Source organism: Anopheles coustani, chromosome 3 (assembly GCF_943734705.1).
Source record: "Anopheles coustani chromosome 3, idAnoCousDA_361_x.2, whole genome shotgun sequence".
Taxonomy (NCBI): Eukaryota; Metazoa; Arthropoda; class Insecta; order Diptera; family Culicidae; genus Anopheles; species Anopheles coustani.
The window spans coordinates 94,491,311-94,516,112 of NC_071288.1; the positions used below are offsets into that span (position 1 = coordinate 94,491,311).

General features: G+C 43.9%; 4 protein-coding genes across 5 annotated transcripts; 1 reads left to right on the forward strand and 3 right to left on the reverse strand.

Annotated features, from left to right (window-relative positions):
- Positions 1–669: 669 nt before the first annotated feature.
- Positions 670–8,537, reverse strand: LOC131271708 (7SK snRNA methylphosphate capping enzyme bin3). The gene is made up of 5 exons (XM_058273217.1): positions 8,169–8,537; positions 2,787–5,888; positions 2,402–2,620; positions 2,181–2,327; positions 670–2,109 (listed from the first exon to the last, which is right to left on the reverse strand). Exons 2-5 carry the CDS (start codon positions 5,838–5,840, stop codon positions 1,330–1,332), a joined length of 4,200 nt encoding a protein of 1,399 aa, XP_058129200.1. The 5' UTR covers positions 5,841–5,888; positions 8,169–8,537; the 3' UTR covers positions 670–1,329.
- A 1,241-nt stretch (positions 8,538–9,778) lies between these two features.
- LOC131271711 (H/ACA ribonucleoprotein complex subunit 4) lies at positions 9,779–11,954 on the reverse strand. Its single transcript, XM_058273222.1, has 2 exons — positions 11,814–11,954; positions 9,779–11,719 (listed from the first exon to the last, which is right to left on the reverse strand). The coding sequence occupies exons 1-2, from the start codon at positions 11,821–11,823 to the stop codon at positions 10,185–10,187; spliced, it is 1,545 nt and encodes a 514-aa protein (XP_058129205.1). The 5' UTR covers positions 11,824–11,954; the 3' UTR covers positions 9,779–10,184.
- Positions 11,955–12,458: 504 nt separating this feature from the next.
- On the forward strand, positions 12,459–17,033 carry LOC131271710 (stromal membrane-associated protein 1). 2 transcript variants are annotated; one of them, XM_058273220.1, is made up of 3 exons: positions 12,459–12,635; positions 13,504–13,915; positions 14,460–17,033. In XM_058273220.1, the coding sequence occupies exons 2-3, from the start codon at positions 13,667–13,669 to the stop codon at positions 15,834–15,836; spliced, it is 1,626 nt and encodes a 541-aa protein (XP_058129203.1). In that variant the 5' UTR covers positions 12,459–12,635; positions 13,504–13,666; the 3' UTR covers positions 15,837–17,033. The 2 variants fall into 2 exon arrangements, with proteins under 2 accessions (XP_058129203.1, XP_058129204.1); XM_058273221.1 differs by lacking the exon at positions 12,459–12,635 and adding an exon at positions 12,672–12,747.
- A 54-nt stretch (positions 17,034–17,087) lies between these two features.
- On the reverse strand, positions 17,088–18,840 carry LOC131271714 (nuclear inhibitor of protein phosphatase 1). Its single transcript, XM_058273225.1, has 5 exons — positions 18,682–18,840; positions 18,394–18,608; positions 18,096–18,313; positions 17,397–18,033; positions 17,088–17,324 (listed from the first exon to the last, which is right to left on the reverse strand). Exons 1-5 carry the CDS (start codon positions 18,708–18,710, stop codon positions 17,218–17,220), a joined length of 1,206 nt encoding a protein of 401 aa, XP_058129208.1. The 5' UTR covers positions 18,711–18,840; the 3' UTR covers positions 17,088–17,217.
- Between the last annotated feature and the right edge of the window lie 5,962 nt (positions 18,841–24,802).

A 24,802-nucleotide genomic window follows, 5' to 3' on the forward strand; every position in this document is an offset into this window, starting at 1 on the left:
TACTGCCGAAATAGTTAATTTGTTAATAACTTTTTATTACCTGGATCTATGTTGGCAAAATACCCCCCAAATGCAAAGTCTTTTCAAGGCACGCAACTTTGTGTAACAAAAGGTCTTTCCATCTTGTCTAGTTTTTGAGAATGAACAAGGTACATAAACCTCGATTACTAAATTAGTTAAAATGTTGCCAATTTATTAACAACGTTTGATTCTTTTAACCTTAAATGAAAGGGCTTTCAATACACGCAAGTTTGTCCCACCTAAAATGTTACCATCATTTCTTGTTTTTAAGAAAAACACATGTGTGGGAATGGGTTCGCCCTTCGGGCGAAAAGGTAAAGCAACCTTGATTTGAATTCCGCTTAAAAAATAACTCAAGTTATAAGAATTGTTAGTTTCTTAACCGATTTCCACTAATGGCCCCTCAAACGAATGGTCTATTCAAGTTAATTCAAGTTAATACATGTTGACTCTCTGTTGGCATACTATACGTTTACGAAGCTAGTAAACGTGCTTCCGCGAGAATTGTTCAAATGTTATTTTCTACGAAATCCGTTCTTTTGATACCACACCGAACTAATTAACATTGATGGTTCCTTGAAGCGGTGACGCCCGATAATACTTTCACTCAGCAAACTTTCGGATAAATTTAGCTTAAACACAAGATCGTGCGAATGTTAAATTACAGTATTTATTATCATCGCCGACTACCGCAGGTTAATTTGTGTATATTACAAATTACGATCGAATAAACAACCTTCAATTTACAGTTGTCAACTCACAGGTGTACTAACTGTCCACCTGTAAATCGCTGTTAGTGTTACGCAGAAAAGAACGATTAAAATTAGAGAAAGCCTTATCCTAGCCCCACCCGTCATTCGCAACTGGCCGGAGAAGGAAACTAACAAAAACAAATAAGTAAAATACCTTCGATCAATCACTCAACTTGGAAACACTTAGCCAAACATTGCCACTTTCGAAAGCGACACTATGCATATTATTTGTAGTAAAGAATTGTGCTTTAGTCAGTTGGTGCAAAGTTGCAAATACGAGATAAAGATGTAAAGTTCGCTTCTCTTTTCTTTTGTTTTTGGTTCCGTTGTTGAATCTTAAAGAAACACTGTCGTCTGAAATCTTTATCACGTTGGCACGCACAAATACCATGGTGTTTTGTGCTTGTGTGACTACGTCTCGTCCCTGAATCTACAAAAGTCCTCCTGTTTTACTGTTTTCAGAGCACTCATTTTCTTCGAATGTGGCTGATTTGATAGTTTGTTTTAAAAAAAAAACGATCACAGGGGCAAATGTATCCTCGCGGCGGCATACATTTTACTTATCAGGCTGAGAATGGCCACTTGGCGAATTAGATTGATCGTCCGTCAGGAACTGCTGCTGCCGTGTGGGAGTTTGCGAAGCCGAATTCGACGAGGGTTCCGAGTCTGAATCGGTCATAGCACCTCCACCACCATTGCGGAAACTGCCCGAGGACCGCATATGCTCGTGCCCGAGCATTGGCGAAAACACATCGATCGGTGGATACACGTGATGACGTCGCTGGCTGCCACCACCTCCTGCCGCACCGGCATAATAATGTTCATCGTTATCCGTGCTTCTGATACTGGCCGAGTTGGGCGTGTTTGAAGCGGACCGGCGATACGATCCACCGCCACCACCACTCGTTGCCATCATCTCCGAAGGAGGCGACCAGGTGGTCGAGTAGTAGAGTGGCGACGCGAAGCAGTAGCTTCCCGGGCGATGATTGTTGCCAATATTATCGTAACTCGGCAGATAGCTGTCCGTTTGACGCGGATTGTAGTACGGAGAGGTACAGGCGAATCCCCCACTACCACCACCACTGCCACTACCGCCGCCGCCACCACCACCACCACCACTTCCACCACTACCGCCAACGTGTGAGGGGGTTGATGGCTGCCGATAGCTGTAACTCGGTGCGTACGGGGTCATTGCACCCCAAATGCAGTTGCCAGCCGTTTGCGAAGCGGTCACAATGTCCGTGTAAATACCGCGATGGTTTTCGTACGGTGTTCCCGGATGATACGTATCACTCCATTTTGCCTGGGACGGCGTGAAATCACCTTTTATGTAAAGCTGTGGGTAGGAAACATAATTTCATTAGACTAATTCTCTTTATTTGCTCTGCTTAGGTTTCGTTCCCTTACCTGTATAGGCCTTCGAAAACCTTTGCTTAAATGGCGCGGTATCCCCAGCGGATAGCTGTGACTAAATCCAACCTCGGGACTGAGCAAGTAATCGTGGAAGCGATTAGGAAAGAACTCAATGTTCTTATAGTTTTCGAAAATAGTTTCCTGCGAATAGAGCGGAAGCAGATAGTTAACGATAAAATCTAAAATGTTGTAACCAACACGCCGAGGTGACATACCGTTAGTTTTTTCTTCTTCTTATAACTGGCCCAGTTTTGGGCTTCCAGGATGAGTTTACCACCTGGCCGGAGATGGTTAAACATCCTTTTGAAAGCTATTTTGAGACCCGCATCCCCGTAGTTGAGGTGAATCCATTTGGTCACGGAAAGGCACAGTATCAGATCGTACTGTTGGGTGTCGTTGTTGATGAACGACTCATCTTTGACAACGTAGTTCATCTGTTGATTGCATTTGATAAGAAATTGAAGCCGTTATTACATAAAACCATTGAACGACTTTCTGTCTTCAAACTCATAAACGTCCTACAAGCATTTTCTTTAAAAACATCCATAATTCATTCGCGTTTATGTGTTGAAAGTTAAGCCGTGGGTACCATTCTCTTACCGTTTTAAACCGAACATTATGGGGGAATTTATTTTCCGGCCTTCCGATGTCCATCTGATATTCCTTTCCGCTCAGATTTCCCATCGTAAGCGGAAACGAGATGGGAAAGTAGTGTGCGTATTCTGTTTTCCCCCGGCCACCGGCGGTCGCTTGGTTAGCGCTACTACCGTGGCGTAAGTGATGCTGGTGGTGATGTTGATTCTTCTTCTGATGTTTCCCACCGAACTGCTTCCGGTGACGTTTCTGCCTTAAGCGCTGCACCAAAGCGGAATGCTTTAACTCAAACTGTTTAGCTTGCTCCGGATCTTCGGCTAATAGCTGTGGTTCGTCCTGCCCAGCCGCTTCCCCCAAGGTGGTAGTAGCCGGTTGCTCCGTTTCGATTTTCGCAACATTTGCAACGCTTTCGTCAGGATCGGTCGCAACCGATACAGAATCGGAAGACTTGATCAGCCCTTCAAGCATCTCATCGGTACCACCTGTTGCTCCGTCGTCAGTGCAACTCTCTATCCTGTCTCCTGCTGGTAGTTCCGGTACGTGCATGGGTGTCGCTAACGGTGCCGTGGCCGCACTAATGTTTGGTGTCGGTAGATCTTCATCCTTTAGTTCGTGCTCGTGCTTTTGCTGCCTATCGGAGGTGACGGTGGCACTTGCTGTTGATATCGCTCTCCGTCCGGCCATTGCAGACATGGTCTTCTTCGGTAGCCGCACGTAGTTGGCCAGATTTTTACGTGCTTTCGCAATCAACTTGCCATCCACGTCGATGCCGGTGATTGTTTTCGTGTGCAGCATCTTTGCTACTGCGATTGTCATCAGGCCAACGTTGCAGCCAATATCCAGGATATCCTTATCGCGAAACAGGTACGGGTTGCGCAAAAACACCTTCAACCGCACGTCTATAAACTCGTTCAAGCTATGGTAGCCATAGTAACGATCGTAGTTTCCATAGTGATATCTACTCGAGGCTGCAAGAGCCGTCAGCGGACGAGGAATGATACTGACCGTGCCACCGGTACGCTCCCCTCCCCCTTGGTGCTCTTCATCAGTCGAGCCTGCCGGTTTAACCTGCTGAGTTGCCAACTCTTCTGGGCCCCGTGCAACATCCGTTGGCAGCCCAACACCAACCGCCCCACCACTAGCCGAAAGTGAGTTTGACCTTTCGACCGATTGATGACGATTTGTGTCTAGAACAATTTGTGGAGCATCGTTTGCAGTACCCCCCTCCCCGTCGCCATGTTGCTCTTCGGTGTTCGAGGCAGTGGAAAAGGTGCGTGTCCGATTGCGACCGGCACTGCCTGCCGCTCCGCTACCACCTGCGTTCGCTGGCCAGTGCGCCCGTTTCCAACCGCCCGGCTGTGGAATCACGGGACTCACGATCTTGTCCATCGAGTCCATTCGCCGGAGCTTGTTCTTGGTGCTGTTTGTACTCTCGCTGGTGCGCCGCTTCCGCCCACCAGCACTTTCGAGATCGAGCTTGAGGTTTCGCATCGCTTTTTCCCGCTCGCGATCCAGCTGGTCCGGTTGTGTGACGTTTCCGGTCGCAGTGCTTCCACTGGCACCAACGTGCACACTACTGCCAAACCCTGCTAAAGAAGATCCTCCAGCGCCAGGACCAGCAGTGTAATTACTTTGCTGAACTAGAAGACCACTCTGCTGGTGCTGCTGGGCTAGATATTGATGATGATGATGATGATGATGCGAGGCACCCGTGTCCGGAAAGGGAAATCCATCCGTCGCCAGCGGATTTCGTGAATCACCACTAGTGGACTCGCCAAACTTCTGTCCGATGCCAGTGAATGACGCCTCTTCTGCGGTGGCCGCCTCTTCCAGTCCCTGCCCTACACCCTCCCTGCCTTCCACCACCGCGCCCGTTGGTGGAGGAAGCTGATCCGCTGCCAGCAGAGGCGGTCCGTCCAAATGTCTGTCCGTAGCGGTACGTGATTTGCGCTTACGTTTGTTGCGCGGTCGCTGCTTCCGTTTCATTGGTGAACACAGTTGCATCTCGTACTCAACCGAATCGACCGGATCGAGCAAATGCAGCGGATCGTTAATGTTCGGCGGAATGATCACCTCGATCTTCGCCTTATAGTGCGGCGGTGTCGGTATGGGGGACGATTTCGGTGTGACGGCATTCTCGGACTCGTTCTGGAGGCTGTTGAGATTGAGCGGATCGGAGATGTTGCCACCGAGCAGGAACTTTGTCGGTGGTACGATGCAGTCTTTGCGCGGGCGCTTATCGGGGAGAAAAAACTTCGACACGGACTGGAGCCGCTTGTTCCGCAGGCCCATCGGGCTGAGGTTCTGCTGCTTTGAATGTTTGCCCTTCTGTGATTGTACGGCAGCTAGCGGCTGTGGACCGCCATGACCTTGCTGCTGTTGGGAACCGACGGAAGATGTTTGTTGGTGTGGGTGGGACCCCTGTTGCGCTATGCTGCTCGACTGCAGAGTAGATTGTGCATTGCTCTTGCCGACGCCCTGATGAAGTTGATGAAAAGATCCGGGTTGCTCAGATTGCGGTTGATTTTGGGTATCACCAGAGGCCGGTAACGTTCCACCAACAACGCCAGCTACTCCTGGATCATCTTCACTGGCCAAGATACCATTGTTCGAAGGCATATCCTCATTTCGTCCTCTCGCCGTACCGGCTTTCCGATCTAGGCCGCCTCCCCTTCCCCCGCGGTACTTGTTAGCTTTCCACTTCTGTTGCTTCTTCTGCTTTTTACCTCCTCCATGCAGCTGTAGTTGTTGCTGCTGTTGGTGTTGATGCAACAACAGTAGCTGCTGCTGCTGTCGTTGTTGTTGCTTTTTCTTCCGGTTGTGAACTCCTCCTCCGCCTCCACCACCGCCACCACAACCGACCATCATTGTTCCCGCCATTCCCGTCGTCAACGTGTTGCTAGTTTTGGGTCCTCCACAGCCTATGGGTGGTCTGGCAGCTCGATGGGCATTGCATCTTCGGGTTTCTTCGTTGCTTACATCGCTCCCTGCTGCGCCTCCCCCACCGCCACCATCCGCAGCGGAATCGTCATCCGCCGAAGCCACTGTAAGCCCTTCCATCGTAGTCCTGGCTGGGGGACAAATTTATCGACGAACCGAACGATTGATCTGCAAAAACCCAAAGCAATACCATGTTATTTTAGAAAGATTCATTTGTCATCCACGTGAGCTATTATAGACGTGATCTAATTCGTTGATGTTCAAATATCAACTATACCCGACGATCAGCTTATTTAAAATGAAAATACAAGGATCACTAAATCCAATTGGCACCCTCCACACTTAATCTTGTGGATAATTTCGTTCCTTGAAAAGACTAACAAAGATTATATTTGATTCGAACCCATTGCAGAAATCATCCTGCTAATGCCTACCAAAAGCGCTTAAGCGATTCAGGAGGGATTAGCCCCTCCACGTCGATATCGAGAATATTGATGCACACGCATTGTACTCAGCGTTGACATTCATTATTTATAGATGCACCGAATGCACGTTTTACGTCGAACGTTGCAAGGGCCTACCAGGCCCAAGAGGTTAATTTAAAAGAGTCCTCACAAGAAATCCATAAACAATGCGAATGCGTTTTCAAATTTCCAGTTGTAACGGAAAAGTGTCCGTTGATGCATGATGTGCACACTACAAGGGTAAGCAAAATACGCCACGCAATGCGCAAACAAGCCCATTTTTCCATCTGCACAAAATTTGGCAAGACGATTCGAAAAAACCGGATGCTAAATAAAGCATTGCCAGCTAATGCTCCACCGTTTATGTATTGCTATCAAAACAAGTCCGCACGCCAGAGTGATCGAAGGAATAAAACGTGGAAAAGAAACGGCACTATGCAAGTGGACTGCTGTTCCCCCTTTCATGTGGCTCGCTGAATGCTGTACACTCTCTGTTGACTGGTTCCACTTTTTTCCACCAAATGTGTCCAGATTTTTTTACCACCAATTGTGCCCCATCTCTGTCCTGCGCCAGTGCAAACGTAGGTTCCATCTCTGTTTTGGAACCTCTGGTTTTATGCTTTTAGCATGAGACTAACTCTAACCTTTCCGTAGAAGATGCGCGCAATGAAAATGTATTGCCAAAAGCGGAACAAAATCATACAAACGACGGAGGTACGAAATCAAGTAAGTCCACCTTGGTGATGAGGAACGTGTCACATTGCCGCGTACGATATAAATCTGCAAGCCGCATCCTAAATGCACAACCCCCCGCCTACAGGGGGGATGAGGTGTTTTAGTCACAAAAAAGAATATTCAATATATGCACTAGTGATGAGTCTTACGATTCTTTTCACGGATCGACCCGGAATCGAGTTCGTCCCTAGAAGAAGCGATTCCGGGTCGACTGGTAGGTGCAGCGAAGCATATGCTAGTTCGAGATGATAATAGCCTTGTCTCTTGTACACCAACGCAAAAATGTTATACTCCCACCACCGCCATAAATTTTTCCCCATCGCGCCCCTTCTGCTGCCGCGACAACCGAGATGCTTAAATGCCCCGCTTCGGTTAAGCAGCTCTGCGGCGGCAAAGCAACCTACAATACGCTGGGGGGAATAGCGACAAGCACCCGTCCTACAAACGCGTACTACAAGACATATATATACCTTTAGCGCGCCATTCTCAATCAAGAGGGGGAGACTGGGATTAGCAGAGGCGCGGTTCGAGACCCGCTGTGGCAGCTCGAGACATGAGAGTGTAGAAGGAAGAACAGATAGAGAGGATTCCAACAGGGGTTTTCTTTTTCAGTTTTACTGATTTTGATACAGCTTTCGGAAGCAAATCTCTTAAACTATTTGTATGCGGATTTGGCAAGAATTTGCTATGATTTGTATGAGCTCCACGTTCGTGTTCCAGGGACGGGTCGATCCGGACTCATTGGAATTGCCACTACGACCCGAACCGCTCCGGATCGTTTACGGATGGCTCCGACCCGATTGGTTCAGGTCGACCCGCTCATCGCTAATATGCACCCTTCTCACGCGATACGCTCTTTCTATCTCTATCTTTCTCGCCTGCTTTCCCGTTCTACCATTTCACCAACTCCCATCACTACCGAAAATAGTTTGCACTCATTTTTGCATCTCGCTCATTCCTTCTCGCTTGTTTGATACACCAATGCGAAACAGATGCCGCTCATTTTCAACACGACAAACAGAGCGAGAGAGGGAAAGAGAAGGAGAGTATCAGAATTAAAGATGTTCCCCCCCTCGCCAGGTTGACCGAAAGGGAGGGTACTAGTGCAGTAAATTCACATGCTTTTCAACTGTTTAAGTAACGAAACCGGAATAACATTTTCTTCCGTTGTTCGTACTGCAGTGTCACTAAACTAATACCGTCAATATTTGCATGATCTACAATTCTCTGGTATAACTTAATCACTAACCTTTTTCGATACACACAACGTACACTGTTGAAGAAAACTTTCCAAAACACACTACTCCTTCCGTTAAACAGGACTCAAATCCTTTGTGTTGTGGATAGATGGCTTAGAACCGTTTGTTGTTTATTCGTTTTTTTCACAGTGTTCTTCTTTAACTTCGCAGTTTAGTAATGTCTAAATGATGAACTTTTTTTCACTTCAAAATGCCCGTACATAAAAAGCGAGCTGTCACAATTTAGCTGCTTGCCCTCTCTCTTTCTCTCTCACACTGATGGTTTGACATAAACCAAAATCAACAAAACGCTGCTGTACGTTGCGAACGACCAGCCCATCAAGAGAAAAACACTCAGCAACGCCGTGCGTGAACGTCCTTCCACGACCGCTGCTCTTAACGAACTAAACGTCGCGTTCGGACCTGACACTTCGTCGCGAAACTAGGTTCGCACCGTTCCTGGTACTGGAATGACACACCCAGTTCCAAAACTGAGACGTAGAAACAATAACAATCATTTTACATAGAAATTCTACTAATAGAAAGATTTTCGTTTCTCGACGACGTTAGCAATGATATTTGTGTTTTACTTGTGGAATCAAATGCAAGAAGGTTCGCTATTCTATTCAGGGAAGGAGCTGTACGCAGGAAGTGCGCACCTACCCATCGAACAAAGGAACTCTGAACCCGCTGGACATTTGCGAACAGTTTTTGCCTTTCGTTTAAAACAACAATAGACCGATGGAGAAAGCAATATGCACGGCAAGTCACGTTTTAACCATGTTTTCTGACTTTTACATGAATACTTTACCATGCAAGTTTGTTTCTGCGAGTGTTTATTTCCAATGTATCCCACAATAACCGTTAAAACCGGTTTTATTTTTCGGATTTCCAATGACATGTGCATAATGAGGTTACTTGATGTGGCCTAACTTATAGCTTAGTAGAAACGATCTTGGGTAATATTTAAAAATGCCGTTAGCATAGACATATTTCCTCGCTTTTTGCATAAGGATGAAATTCAATATCATTGTCCAGAAAAATACCCTATCAGGTTACTTTATGAGAATCCCAGCTATTTTAGCTCATGCAACTCATAGAATTAGAATGACTAAAGTAACTTCTCTAATGAGAATGCACCAGAAACAATAAAGTATTGATTGAACAGATCATGTTAGTTGGTTCAGACAACCACTTCAAACCCTTCCCAAAATAAGGAAGGAGAGTTGAGTCAGGTGAGGACTCGGTAATAAACGGTTTTGGATACAGTTTCTTAAAACATTGTAAACGGGTGCTTTCTGCAGAAAACATGCTGCAATCACCGCGATCAGCCTCGGCTCCATCAAGCCAAGCTAGCCCGTACATGCCCGTCAAGAAAGTGTTAAGATCAAGATCGCTCAATACAATAAAGGAGTCTTCTTCTACATTAGGAGTGTATAAGATTTTGTCTTTTGTTTGTTCAGATAGTCGTCATGTACGAACATGGGAAAAGTAGCCAACTAATCAAAACATTTGAAATAGGACTTCAATCATTAAAACACGTCTATTTGTTTTTTGGTACTTACATAAAGTTCATCTTTTATTTGTTAACACTAAAATAGCAATTCATTATCATGCCTGATAAAAGTTCGAAATTAAACATAAGTTCCTGCCTGAAGTAACAGGCAAAGGAAACTTAAAAATGTAAATGTTACATCTGAACATTAATCTTCATATTATAAAAGAAGGAAGAAATTGTGAAGCTGGTCGCACTTACTTCATTTCTAATTAGTTCTAATGAACTTGAATGACTCCTGACTGCTCATAATCGGTTCCGGAAAGATTGTTTGTACACTTCAACAAAGTACGAATCATCGATTATATCTAAACTGAACTTGAAATTGTAGACTGCGCTGGTTTAGGAGTTATTGGTTGATTCATGTAATGCAATAGTTACCACTGTACTCTATCAAATAAATCATATGATTGATAGTATCTGTTCGCACTCGGCAAAAAGTATAATCACCCAAAAATGATTAATTCTCGCTCTACTCAGCGACTTTCTTCTTCTTTTTCTTCTCCTTTTTCGATTCATCCGCTGCTCCTGCTTCGCCCTCTTCCGCTGGTACCGACTGATCCATCGTCTCAGCGCCAGCTTCGTAGTCCTTCTTGTCCTTCTTCTTTTTCTTCTTTTTTTGCTCTTCTCCATTACCGGCTTCCACGGCTGCAGAAGTGTCCATCGTTGTCTCGCCAACACTTAGCTTCCGCTTACCACCACCAACATCCTCGGAGGCAGCTCCATTTCCGTTGGCCGCACCACGGTTGAAGTCCGTGTAGCTAGTTAACCAATCTTTCGGGGTGTTTTCGTTCGGCTTACCATATTTGTCGAGCTTGCCGGCAGCAATCAACTGCTTCTTCATCGAAGCCTTTGGCCCAAGACCCCACTTGCGTGGGTAAGTGTCGCGCTCCATGATGACGCGCTTGATTTTGGCTACGACTCCATGATCGCAACCAGCCATCGTGGCCGTGGTCATGAGAGCGATCGCCAGTGCAATAGCTTCACCCTTGGTGGTTACGATCACGATCTCTTGATCGAGCTCGATACCATCCTCATAGCGTAGCACGCCGGGCAGTAAAATCTTTGCCCCATAGCACACGGCATTCACCGAACTGTCCTTCATCATGATGCGCTTGTGGCCAACGAGCAGCCCCTCCAAGGGTTTAACCACACGGCGTAGCATCGTCTCATCCTTATGGTTTTCGTACAGATACTGCGCGTCAAGGACGTCATGCATCGTGACCATACCATCCTTCTCCGACTGTATGCCGGAGCGGACGCGGCGAAGCTCTAACATCTGCCCGCCCACACCAAGCACCAATCCGAGATGGACGCACATCGTACGGATGTAGGAGCCAGCTTCGCAGCTCACCCAAAACACTCCCATGTTGCGCTTGTCGTCGTAATCCAGCAGTTTCGAGTCGTATACGGTTCGCACACGAAGCTGACGCTTGACAGCCGAAATCAGCGGCGGCCGCTGGAACAAGGCGCCGCGGAGCTTCTCCAAACCCTGGGTGACCTTCGCCACCTTCTCCACACCCGAGTGAAGCTTGAAAACCGCCACATACTCCTTGCCAGCGCTTTGCTGACTCTTTACCAGTCGAGTGGCACGATCGATGCATACGATCAGGCATCCCGTTACCTTGGGATCGAGGGTGCCAGAGTGGCCCGTTTTGTCCACCTTCAGAATCTTCTTAATCCACGCTACAACCTCGTGCGAGCTAGGATTCGATGGTTTATCAAGATTGATGAAGCCGCCCGTAACATAATCCTTAATCTTCCGGTTTAACGGGGATGCTCCGAACGGAAGAGGAGTGTAGTGATTGGTCCGCACGTTCAACCGATCAAAGTTCTTCAGCAACAAAGGCCATTTGGAAGTGTCCAGGCGGGCGATCGCTTCCGAAGGTTTGAGCTGAAAATCGCCAGTACGCTGCAGTTCGCCCAAATTTGCAATCTCTTCCGCTCCCGGTTCCTGCTTGACCTTCTTCTTCTTTTTATCCTTCTTAATAGGCGATACAGGAAAGTCTGGAATATAACACGAATGTTACAATTGATTCGACACCATTAAAAGTTGAAACCACACAATTCCGCCAACATTAGTATTTTTCCACACACTTACCGACTTCCATGATGAGTAGAAACTACAAGTTAAAATGCAATATACGATAAAATTCGGAAATATCCGTAAAATGAATGCAGAGCGCAGCAAGTGCTTGTATCCTCGACGACCACGCGTTTCACTTCGACCACACGAGATCCCGGGTAAGTTGACAATCAACTCGACTACTTTTGGAGGTTAGAAAATGAAAGAACAGAACCATGCTTACCAAGTAGCTATTCGCTAGAGCGAGATGGTAAGAGGTAGCACATGGCGCTCGAAGGAACTTTGTTTTTGTGAGCCGCACAAAACCGTTTCAGACCGGTTGATATGACAGCTGTCGAAAAAGGCTTGGTAACCGGTTTGACATCAGAGTAGTCCACGAACCGGTTCTACTTAAAAAGAACTACCCAGCGTTCCAACTAGTTCTTGTTTAAGGAACGATTGAACAAAACCATTTGTTAAACAACAAAAAGTTAGCTTACTTAATTTTTTTCAATGTAATTAATTATAACGCAGGCTTCATTGATATGTTCAATTCGCTACGAAGTGTAGAATAGCAGCTATTTTTGATTGTAGATGTGACGTTTAAATGACATTCCCATCGCTACAATTGTGCCATCGATGACTTGTTCATGTCAACCAGCAAAAAGAAAAGTTTGCGAATTGCTAGCAGCGCTTTTTGGACAACGAACAGCAAGGAAACTCATCTAACCCACCTGCTGAGCAAACAAAGTTTCGCAGGGCGATTTCTTAAAGGAAATTGTCCCAATAGTGCTGATCGTTTTCTGCCTACTTGTGGGTGGGCGTTTGTTGGTAAATAGTTGGCATTCATCACCGGAGGTACGTAGGCAATGGCTTGATAACAAAACCGCTACCAGGATAAGTGTTCCGCCCCTCGAGTGTATAGTGGAAATGCATTCGGTGTTAGCCAAATACGCAGTGTAATTGATGAGTAATTAATTAAACCATTGCCCCATTGATTATGCCTAGCAAATGAAATTGAGTTTATCTTTCCATGTATGTTAATAACGAAAAGTTTCTCTGAAGATCGACTAGTTCGCGGTGGCATCGCTCAACAAGAAGTCTTGTGTTCCTACATTGCGCTACATTTATTGTGTAAACGGCAAAAGTATTACGTACGTTGATGTGACGTGAACACAAATTCGTCAAACCTAAATAAGCAATGAGTGAGCAATGTTAGGATTCGCTGCACTTGTTAGTTAGTTTCTGTAACGATTTCCGATAACAATCGTTAGCTTTCGCATGTGTATCTAACTTGCTTGTAATACTGTCGTGCACTGCTACCCTAAGCCAAGGAATGCCTGAAGTAAAAACAAAAGTTATAAAATCACGACTTATCAAACATTCATCTTAGTAAATTAACACCACGCGTGCGAATTAATTCGTTTTTTTTTTCAATCGAACTGAAGAACCATAGCGGACATTGTGCAGTGACACGCAGACGCCCGCATTGCCATGGGGGATATGGCGAATTTGGGGAATAGCGCAAAATGAAAAATGAATTATTAATTAACTTTTACCTTCATCAAACCCAATGCCCCTTAGCCTTTAAAAGTGGTCGTTTTTAATTGAATCAATCGCCTCGATGCGCTTTCTCCGAACAGTACAGTAATGATTTATCTAATGACATTCTTTTTGTTTCATTCTTTACTATCAACGGTGGCCCGTTGGTTGACCGCAACGGCAGACTCGAGCGGAGCGAACTCATACGCAACGATAAGAAACGGAAGATAAGAACGGGAAAGGCCGGACGTCACTGAACTGAAAGCGAACGGCTAAAGCTTCTTGTGGCCTAGTGACAATAAGCGTTAGAAAAACGTTGGGAAGGAGAAGTACCGGGCAGAAGTAAAATGAGCAGGAAAAATGAGACGGAGCGGCAGAAGCAGATACAGGAAAAGTGTCAGATGCTGCTGACCAAGATGCTGCGGGACGATGACAACAAGTACTGCGTCGACTGTGATGCCAAAGGGCCCCGCTGGGCTTCCTGGAATTTGGGCGTTTTCCTGTGCATCCGGTGCGCCGGCATCCACCGTAATCTGGGCGTACACATCAGTCGGGTGAAGTCGGTTAATTTGGACAGCTGGACTCCGGAGCAGGTGGTAAGTGATCGATTAGTGGAATGGTTTGTACTCAAAAGTTTGTCAATCGGCCGTACCAAACGGAAGGGAAAAGAACCGTAAAAAGTGAGCGAGAGAGCCGATTTTGGGTATAAACACGTGACATCATCGTCAATGTCGAAGGATAACGAAGGAAACCCTTAAAAAAATAGAGAAATAGGTGCCCATGCGCCGTACCTATACTGTCGTGATACGAAGCCGGCATAGTTTAATTAATTACGTTACCCCCCCTACGAGAAAGGTGGGGGTAGTTTGGAAACATACTAATTTTCTAATGTTTTTTTTTTCGCGTTAAGTAAGAACATTAATTTTTCCAAATCTCGTTTTGATCGATCGATTTTTGTTGAAAATGGTTGCTACATATTGTATCATGGAATTGTGAAACCAAATACCATTAAACCATAGTCATAAAATTACATGCAAACTCAACCAAGTCGGATTTTTTTTGTTAAAACGACCCATATGTTATTGGACGCTGTTTTTTAATGCCTAACTATCTATTTGTTTAACCTTGCTCCATTTGTAGGTCTCACTAGAACAGATGGGTAATTCGAGAGCTCGCGCTGTATACGAGGCTATGATACCGGACGGGTTTCGTCGACCGCAGACTGACTCCGCACTCGAGAGCTTCATCCGGGCGAAGTATGAGCACAAAAAGTATCTCGCGCGCGAATGGGTTCCTCCGCCACCGCCCAAAGTGGACTGGGATCGAGAGATCGACGAGGAGATCGAAAGGCAGAAGCGTAAAAAGAAGTCCAGTTCATCGGCTGGTAGCGTATCGGGTGGCGTGGGATTATCACTGTCATCTCCCCTCGGCGCCGTTGCCGAGAAGAAGAACACCGCCTCGAGTTCGCATTCGTCGGGCGGTACGGGCTCGTCGATGGCATCGGCTGGTGCGGCCTCGGTGCCAAAGTTGAAGGCACCGGCCAGTAGCACGAAGCAGTCGAGCCGGAATTCCGGCATAAGTATTCCCGCCTCGGATGGAACTTCGTCTCACACACCAAACCTCCCGAGTAACGGTGGTGCAGGGACAACAGTAGGGTCGAACGCAAGTGCCGGAGCTGATTTGCTGGGACTTTCGCTTGGCGAGGGTAGCACCAGCAGTAGCAGTGGTAAAATGCCAAACGGTCCACAAGCAACAAGTGCTTCAACCGTGGAACAGAACAACGGGCTGGACTTGCTGGAGCGAAAAAACACGGAAACGGACGATCTTGCCAAGGCAGAAGCGGACTTTTTCAATCAATCGGGTTCCGGCGGAGGCGCGGATATGAGTGGAAAGTTGACAAAAGATAAAATTATGGCACTATATGGTTCGGGCCCAGCTACAGTTGGACCAGCTATAGGCGGCGGTTTCGGCGCAGCAGGTGGAGGATTCGGTGGGTTTCAACAAGCTGGCAGCACATTCCCTGCGGCTACAAATGTTCCGGCATCGGCCAATTCATTCGGTGCATTCCAGACGTTCCCCGGAATGAATGGAGCTTCGACCGGTGCTGCTGGCCAAGTGCCGGTCGCATTCCCGCTGATGGCAGGAGGCGCCGTTTCAGGTGTGCCTCCGGGGCATACGATGATGTACAGCAATGCTCCCATGTTCAATCCTCAATCGCAACCTCCGCAACCTCTCGGGATGGTGCCACCACAGTATGCCGGAATGCCACCCCAGTACGTGACAAATCCTCTCCTGCAGCAACAAAACCCTCAGCAACAGCAACAACCGCCGCTAGGGATGGGTTTCCCGCCCATGGCTAGTATGCAACAGCCGGCGATGCTTGGCGGAGTAACTGGTGTACCGGCTGCCTTTGCCAACTTTTCCAAACCCGTCCCGCAGCAGCAGCAACCAGCAGCGACCAGTGACAAACTAAGCAATCAATTCGGTAACATGAATTTGCGCGACGTGTGGCAATAGAGTGAGCGGGGCAGTGTGTCTCTATGTGTCATCGGAAACATCGGAAATCGGCCAAAGCGTATCCCGAATCAGGGGCTGGATTTTGGCCGATTGACTTAAAACCAGCCGGCCAGCAGTTTAATGACGAAATTCTCCATATATTGTAGCATATGGCAAACAAACTATTAAGCGCGGATATCAGATATAGGGCAATTACTTATTTAGCAAAAGAAATCGAAGCAACGATACATAATATTCACTCGTCGCGTCTCTACTTCGGTGTCCACTGGTGTCCAGAGAAAGGAGGGATGGTATCAACCTTATTCTTTTTGAGTTTATTCAATCCGACTGGACAAAGTCTGAATCTGTTGTTCTATTGCAATGGTTGCAAACTATAAAGAAACGGTGCAATGGAAGAAACTAACGAGAGAACAGGTAGGTGGTAAACAAAACAGGAAAACGTATAAGAAAAACAAAACTATATAGATTGTAAGTGCACATAAACATGTTAGAACGCGAACTATAAAAGCAGCCGACAGATGGAAACGACGTTCAGTGTTTTTTGTTTTAATCACTACAGTTAATACATAGGAACGTATTCTAAAGTATGTCTAGCGTGGACAAATCTGCGGCATTAAGTGCGTTTCTATTGATAGATAATTTAATGGTCAATGATAACTAATAATGTGCAAGGAGGGGGTTCGTACGTTAAAATGCAATTGTAATCGTCTACATCTTTAAAGTAACGAATAGGAAAAGAATTAGCTCATGGCATCGGTACAGGAACGGAATCGGAAGGACGAGCAGGTTGAAGAATGAATTAGAAAGAGAAAATTTATAAAACTTTGTATCTATTATTATATATATTTATATTTTAAAAGCATGGAATGATACAGCATAAGAAACCTTTCGGGGTAACTAACGCCGAAGGGCCGATATGATGTTATGGGTGGTAGGAAAGGACAGCAAAGGATATTTGGAAAAGTATGCACATTAACAGGACTGTTCGATAGAACTTACTTTCCACGAAATGTTTGACTACAGATTGTAGAACGGCGGTAGATAAAAGTGAAAAAAATATTTGATTGTACTCTAGTGAAAAAGCAAAAGCAAAAATGAATAAAAAGTATTTCCCCGCGGTAGCAATCGGGTAGGCGATAGCTATTGCGGACAATTATATTTAGTTGTGGAAATAAATCCATTTATTTTGAAATTATTTATCTGTCCAGCTTTGAAAAAAGATTTACGATTCATTGTCGAATGAAGAGAAATAATTAATACTCACACAACGTTTATCATTGCATTGTGCACACACTGATTTATTTCTGCCACGCCTTGTTGATGGACGTAGAGACTTGAGGATAGTTCATTTCAAAGCGTCAAATATTGTTTAAAACTTATTTTAAAAGCTACCCAGTCCGAGCGGCTTCCGTCCGGGCCACTGTTCCTTGGCGTATTTTTTCTTTTTTGGTTCGTCCGGCGCTTCTGGCACTTTCTCGCTTATTTTCACTGTAGAAATAGAAAATCGAGAAAAATTCTAAAGATTGAAGTAAAATAAAACGAGCGCAAAGACCAACGTACCACTTTTGCCGGCGCCAGAAGTTGATGAGCCCGGAACGGCAAAAACAGGTGCTAGTGTGTCTCGCACAGCTACCGGGGTTGGATTTACATCCGGCGCTGGGTTGGGCAACAATATTCCGAGCTTTGTCGTTAGACCACTTGGCGTCGTGTCCATGTCGAAGCTTCCGAAGTGCCGAGCATCTGTGGACGAGCCATGTCCACCACCACCGCCATCCGCCGGATCGATACCGTGATAAAGACTCTGCGCTACAAGACTATTCGACTGTCCGTGCTGGCCGTGCGCTGTCATGTGGTGGAAGACGGCCGTTTTCAAACCACCGGACGGCGAGGTGACGATGCCCATACTGTTTTGTACTTCCATTTTGGCACGCTTTGGTACCGACACAGGAACGATGGTCGATTGAATAAGATTGCGGAAGCGTCCGATTGAAGGATCAATGTCCTCGGGATTTATGATTATTTCGTCCTCATTAAAAGCAACTCCTTTACGCTTGTTGCGTTTGTTTTTCTTGTAGTTGCTGCCGCTGTTTCCGACAGGTCCACCACCGCCACCTGCACTAGCACCAGTGCTTGTATCGTCGGATATTCCTAACATTGAAATACGGCGGTTGTGTGCTGTGTTATATTCAGTAAGGTTCTAAAACGATAAAACAATGGCTAGTTATTGTACATGGTCGGAAAAAAATGGCTTTTACTTACATCCAGTTCGGTTTGACTTTCTGGAAGTCCCAGAAATGTACCGTCGCTGGTGTCCATCATAGGAATATCTTCCATAATGTTGGTTCGCGACCCGACAGTTGGCCGTTCACGAAGAATGTAGTGGCGTGTCGAGGCGCCGAAACTGAACTGGCTGTTGATCTGTAGCTGGGTTGGCTTGTTGGCCTCTAGTCGGACAGAGCCAATGAATGTTCCGTGTGCTACAATGTAATATGACGAAAACACTCAGAAACACTTCGGGTAGAAGTTGGATATCCCCAGCTTGCTGCCAACTACTTACTGCTGCCTAGATCAACTAAATAAGCAATATGAAGATGTTTGTGATATACAAATGCTGAATGGACGCGCGAACAGGAAGCATGGTCTATGCAGAAATCATTCATCTGGGGATTGCGTCCAAATAGATAGCAACGTTTTTCGTCGATCATCAGTTTTTGGATCAGTTTGTCCTCCTTCATTACATCGAGATGTAAGCCAGTAGGCGGTTTTCCGGCCCTAGGATGAAAAGCATTTTGTATGAAGTGCTGCAAGATGGGAAATAACAACACTGATGGGACAACACCCTTACCAGGATGGAATTTCATAGTGATTCGACATCGCAGAAGAGATGGTGAGGATTGCATTCGCCGTTTAGCATGTTATAATAACACAACGGAAAATTCTGGTGAATTTGATACTTTTTAACCTTTTGGGGCACCTCAAAGAAATTAGCTATGTTTTCATCGCAGAATCGGGATTCGGAAGATCCGAAGACTCGATCCCTACACGGATTACAAGGATTCGAATCCCAACTTGACGGATTCTAAAGATTTGAATCGATTCAAATTAGATTACCGTGTAAGGCTGGTGTCATTGCTTTACCGCACGATGTTTTGTCGGACGAAAATGTATGGGATTTGACAGCTGCAGGCTTCGCACGATTTAATCGTACGATAAAATCAAAATCATTTGATTTTGTCGTGCGATTTTATCTGTCAAACTGAACTTGGTTGTATAAACTTGAATTTGCGGCTTTTTTCTCGACCACACAACAGAAAATAGTTGTTTGTATACAACGAATAAGCAGCAACCATGGTGGACGTCCGCATTGATGAGGAAAAATTAATTTTATTGGTGCAAGAGCGCCGGCATCTGTGGGATAACAAAGATTCTAATTATAAGAATAAATACGTGACATCTAAAGCATGGAACGCGATTGGAGCTGAGCTGAAAGTGCATGGTATGTATTATTCGATCATCACTAATACCGTGATCCCAACAACGAGGCTACTCCGTACCGTCGATCTAGCCGGACACAGTTGTTTTATATGTTAAACCAGGACGATTCAGTTTATTTTTTGTATTGAAGCATTAGTTATTTCATATTGTTATAAGTTATTATGTTCAATGCGTTTAAGAAAGCATTTCAGTTGCAGATGCAGTATTTCAGGTCGCTTGGTGGCAGATAAAGGAGGTCGGTGTAGGGATGATGGGGCTGCAGCTGGACACAGTTTTTGATATATTAAACCAGGACGATTCAGGTTGATTTTTTATTAAGGCATTAGTTGTTTCATATTGGTTAACTATGTTAAAAGCGTTTAAGAAAGCATTTCACATGGTGCGGTGGCAGATAAAGGTGGCCGGTGTTGGGATGATGGTTAGTTTTGGAGAGGGTTTCCAAACAATAACTTTGTTGTATATACATAGTTCATATGAATGCAGAAAGTGAAAATATAACATATGTAAAAAAAGGTATAAATGGTTGATGAATAATTTGATGCATTTGAAAGAAAATATTAAAATTTAAGAAACTGATAGAAAAACATCAATGGCAAAATATGGAAGATGGGATCTGTCAGGTATGTAAAGACTACTTGTATAAATGAATTCATTCTAAACCTACGGTAATATATTTACAAAAATTACAACTACACAATGAAATACTCTACTGCTATATCTACAAATTATAAACTATACATAATTCATTTATCAAATCTTGAATTCATTACATTACCTAACCATTGTATTATCTAACCAGAAAAATAGTTTTTAAAAAAATCCCTAATTTCTACGGCCTGACGCGAGGAATGGTTTGCCCTATTAGAGTTTGCGTTGCAGTTTGCTATTACTATTTCCGGATTTGGGATTGTATCTTTCAAATCAATACAAATATTGTGTAATAAGCAAACTGACTTCACTATTAAAGACACATGCTCCGGAGTTACTTGAAGCTCGGTTTTCAGGCATCGCCATTTGGCCACAAGCAAACCGAATGCGCATTCTACGCACCTTCTTGCCCTACTCAAAGAACTGTTGAATAGTATTTTAGATGCATCTTCACTCTCTGGATAGGGCCGAAGAAGAAATGTTTTCAATGGGTATCCCTGGTCCCCCAGAAACACGTGGGGCATGTTTTGTGAAAAACCTGGAAGAGGTTTTGGGTCCGGGATGTTCAGGCGGTTTGAACTAATCAGGTTTAGCAATGTTGATGAATTGAAAACACCACTATCGCTACGGCTTCCATACTCGCCAACATCAATCGTAATGAACTTACATTTTGCATCTGCTACAGCTTGCAGATGCAAAGAATGAAATTTTTTGTAGTTAAAATATTGACTACCGGAGCTTGCCGGTGCTTTCATTCTAACATGTTTCCCGTCAATGGCTCCAATGCAATTTGGGAAATTCCATTTCTCAAAGAATTCCTTTTCGATTTTTTTGAATGCGGAAATTGTAGGAAAAGGCATAAATTCCTCGTTTAAAACGTTCCAAATGGCTTCGCAAGTTTCATATACAATGGCGCTTATTGTGTTATGGGCCATACAAAATGAGAACGATAGTGACTTAAAAGTTATTCCAGTTGATAAGAACCTAAAAATAAAGATATAGAAACAAATAACATAGTAGGTTAGCCTAAGTATTTAATTTAAAACCTTTTTAATATTTAAGTCGAAAATATTACGTGATTTTAAAGAAAATTATTTTGTTTCAGGGATCGTCGCACGGAATAAATGGCGCAACATGCGAGACGCATATAAACGTAATCTTGAGAAAGAAAATCAACCATCTGGGTCGGGATCAATATCGATCCGATATAAATATAAGGATCAAATGAGGTTTTTAGCTGACAACCTCGTTTCTCGGCCCAGAACGGGAAACTTAGAAGTAGTGGAAGGTATTAATACAAGTTACTTTGATTTTGGTATTTTCAGAATTAAAATATTTCTTATGTTTTTTCTACAGAGTATCCAATAGAGTACTTAGACGAGAGTCTTGAAGAAATAGTTGAAGAGGAAGCGCCGCAACCCATTAAAACCCCGCATAAAACCATCCCCACACAAAAAAAAAGGAGTGACGCTGTAATTTTGGAAGAACTTGTGGCGCTTGAAAAAGAGCGTCACGAAATTATAAAAAATAAGCAAGAAAAGAGCGCTAACTATTATTTCATGTTAAGTTTAGTTCCTCTTCTGGATAGCTTAAGTGAAGAAGATCAGATGGATGCACGGGAGGAAATTTTATCATTTACTAATAGAATTGTAAGAGAAAAAAAGCAAAACGAACTAATATAGTTTCATAGTTGTAAATATAGTAAGTTAGTAGTATAGTAGTATATTCGTAGTAATAAACATAGTAGTGTAAATATAGTAGTATGTAAGAAAAATTCAATATTTTGGAATGGTTAAATGAAATAAAATGAACTTATTAACGGGTGCACCCGTTCAGCCGGCTACCCGGGTAGATTTGGAGTTTTGTTTTCAAATAACTTTTTAATGGATTGTCGTATCGGCATGAAACTTTTAGTTTTCAAAGGAATTTAAATATTCGCATTTTTCGGTTGTTACTCCATAATCGATCAACAGGCCTACCTGGGTAGTCCATACATTTTGTATGGGATATTTCGTTTTTCTGTACTTCACACCAAATATGTTTTCATGTAGATGTCGGGTAGAATGTAGATGTAGAAATTACGGGTAGGACGGTTGAACGTTCTCGTAGGTAACTATGGTTTAACGGGTGGCGGTTAATAAATCGTAGTATAGTGTAGTTATTAGCATTAGCATAGTAGTTTAAAGTAAAGCATGGAAGTATGTACAAATAAATCAATTTAGTGAAGTGGTCTTGATTACCTGAGAGTTACCATCAGTCGTTCTTCTGGAAAAATGGCTGGTGTGTGTGTTGGCAACTTAAAGATGAGGTGCTCTATCTTTTTCAATATGAAGAAGAATGTTTCCTTGGACATCCTCATATATTCAAAAAATTTGCCTTCTTGCTCCAACAGCTTCGGAAAAAGAGTGAAGTATTCTCCGTTTTGCTCTCGATGTTTCCATATCTCGTTAGTGTCTTTGCGCTGTTTCTTTAGCAACGTATAGCGCAAAGAGAAGCTTGTTCCAAGGAGAAGCTCTGTCTCAGAATCCGAATCCATGCTACAAATATTTTAAATTTATTTAAATTATTTCTCTTCCGAAGCAGCAGAGGAAATAGGCCAGATTGAAAAGCTGTCAGAAGAGCAGAAAACCAATTTCGACAAATGTGAATAACCAGAAAACTGGAACAAAAGGTGTTGCAAAGATGGTTTTACAATTTACTATGATATTTTAACCGGTAGAAGTTAATACTTATTAAGGAATTAAAGGAATGTATGTGAACAAATGTGTATAATGAACAAAATGAAATCCAACCTAGATTTAAGTAGCTCTTTTGAATTTTAGTATATACTCAACTATAAACTTACCTGATTTTTACTTAAGATGAATAAAAAGGAAATAACGCAGAAAGAATTGAAAAAAATTGAACGCAGAAATTTAATTAAAATAAATGGGCTAGACCGTAATCTGTGACCTTTCTACTCCAAACAAATTTACCAGCAAAATTTGTTTATTATTGTTATTATTTATTTTACACCGGATTTTTTTAGTTGTTTGTTTACCTTGAACTGTCAAAAACATCGGACGCAAATCGGACGAGCAATGACACCACTTATCATCGTTCGTGCGACAAAACATCGTGCGGTAAAGCAATGACACCAGCCTAATGGAACTACTTGCAACGGTGAAGCTCACATCGTTGTGATTTGATGGAGATTCCAATTAGGATAAATGATTTCCAGACCGGCATTGGTTTACACATCGTTTTACGACTGTTTCTTGGACTGGGACTCGGATTTGGGGATTCGGTTTACCTACCACTAGAACAAAACTGTCAACGAGCTACGGTTACTTTGACTAAGCTAATTGCTTAAATTAAGCTTTGATAGACGAACCTGGTTGGAAAATGAAATATTGCAAACTTCCATCGTGGAATAAACAAGGCAGAGAAAATGATACATTTTATTTTTTCGGTAAAAGAGTAAATGAGGCCCCGGGCTAGATTCTCCTCTTCCTGCTGGTTCACATTAAGCGCCTGAAGCTATGCAAAGCGCGACGCATGCATACTTTTCAAATATTTGATCGCTAACGGTTCGCTTTAAAGACCATAACGGTTTAAACTAATCACGCAGTGGAGGTTGAATGCGGGTTAATATACTTTTACATGTTAAGTTACTGTAAGTTACTAGTAACTAAACTATACCACACATGATGGACAGCATGAAACAATGAGTTAAGCCGCAGAAATGATTTGGAAACGGCGGCGCGCCCGCAGCGAGCGCAGCGAGCGGACTGCGCTAGGTCTACCGAAAAAGAGAGTTTGTTATAGTTTTGAGAAATAAGGGGGGCCCGTGGGCCCCCCTCATACCGCACCCCTAGGTTGATTGCGTAGCCGAAATTAACGGTACACACTACGGTTCAAATACTCGTAGGTTGAATTTAACGAATTAATGTATCACCAATTGCATACATTCAGTTTAAACGTCCACAAGAGGTGTAGCCACGATCGAAAACATGGCGGCCGGGGCCTCATTTACTCTTTTACCATTTTTTCTTCTTGGCGTAACGGCCTTGTTGGTCTATTGTCCATTAAGGGGTCGGCATGACCTCTTTCAAACTGAAACTATCTGAAATATTTCAACCTTCAAGCTCAAGCGTTGCTCCAAGGTTACTTTTGACAATGCTTCAATGACCCTTGGTCAGGAATAATGGCCGAAGTAGCTAATTTGTTAATAACTTTTTAGTGGCTTGGCCAATTTAAGCACCAGACCCCTCAAACGAGAGGTCTTTTGAAGACAGATAACTCTGTACGACAAAGACTGTTTCGTAATTCTCAGTTGAGGCGTAGGTACAGCCACGACCAAGGTTTTTGAAGCTTGTTGATGCTTGGCGCGCTGCAGCTTCGTTCTAGTGGTGGGTAAAACGAATCCTCAAATCCGAATCCTAATCCATCAAACAATTACGAGGCGATGTAAACCAATCAATGAAGGTCTGGAAATCGTTTATCCTAAACTGAATCTAAATCAAATCAGAACTGATAACTCGCTTTTTCTGCAATAAAAACATACTCCACATTTCCGTGAGGTTTATCGCTGTAAGTAATTCTGGTGATCTTGAAAATCAGTTTACGTGTGGAAACGATCCCAACGAGAAATTTTGGCGTCATTTTGATGTAAAAGAATTCTCTTGAGACCTGATCGCTCTTCTTTTCAGAAGTGTTTTACACCTTCTTTTGCAGCAGATTTCCTATGCAATTTTGGATGTAAAACACTTCTGAAAAGAAGGGTAAAACAATTCTCTTGATACTTGCGGGACACCGCAAAAGAGAACTGTTTTGACAACGTG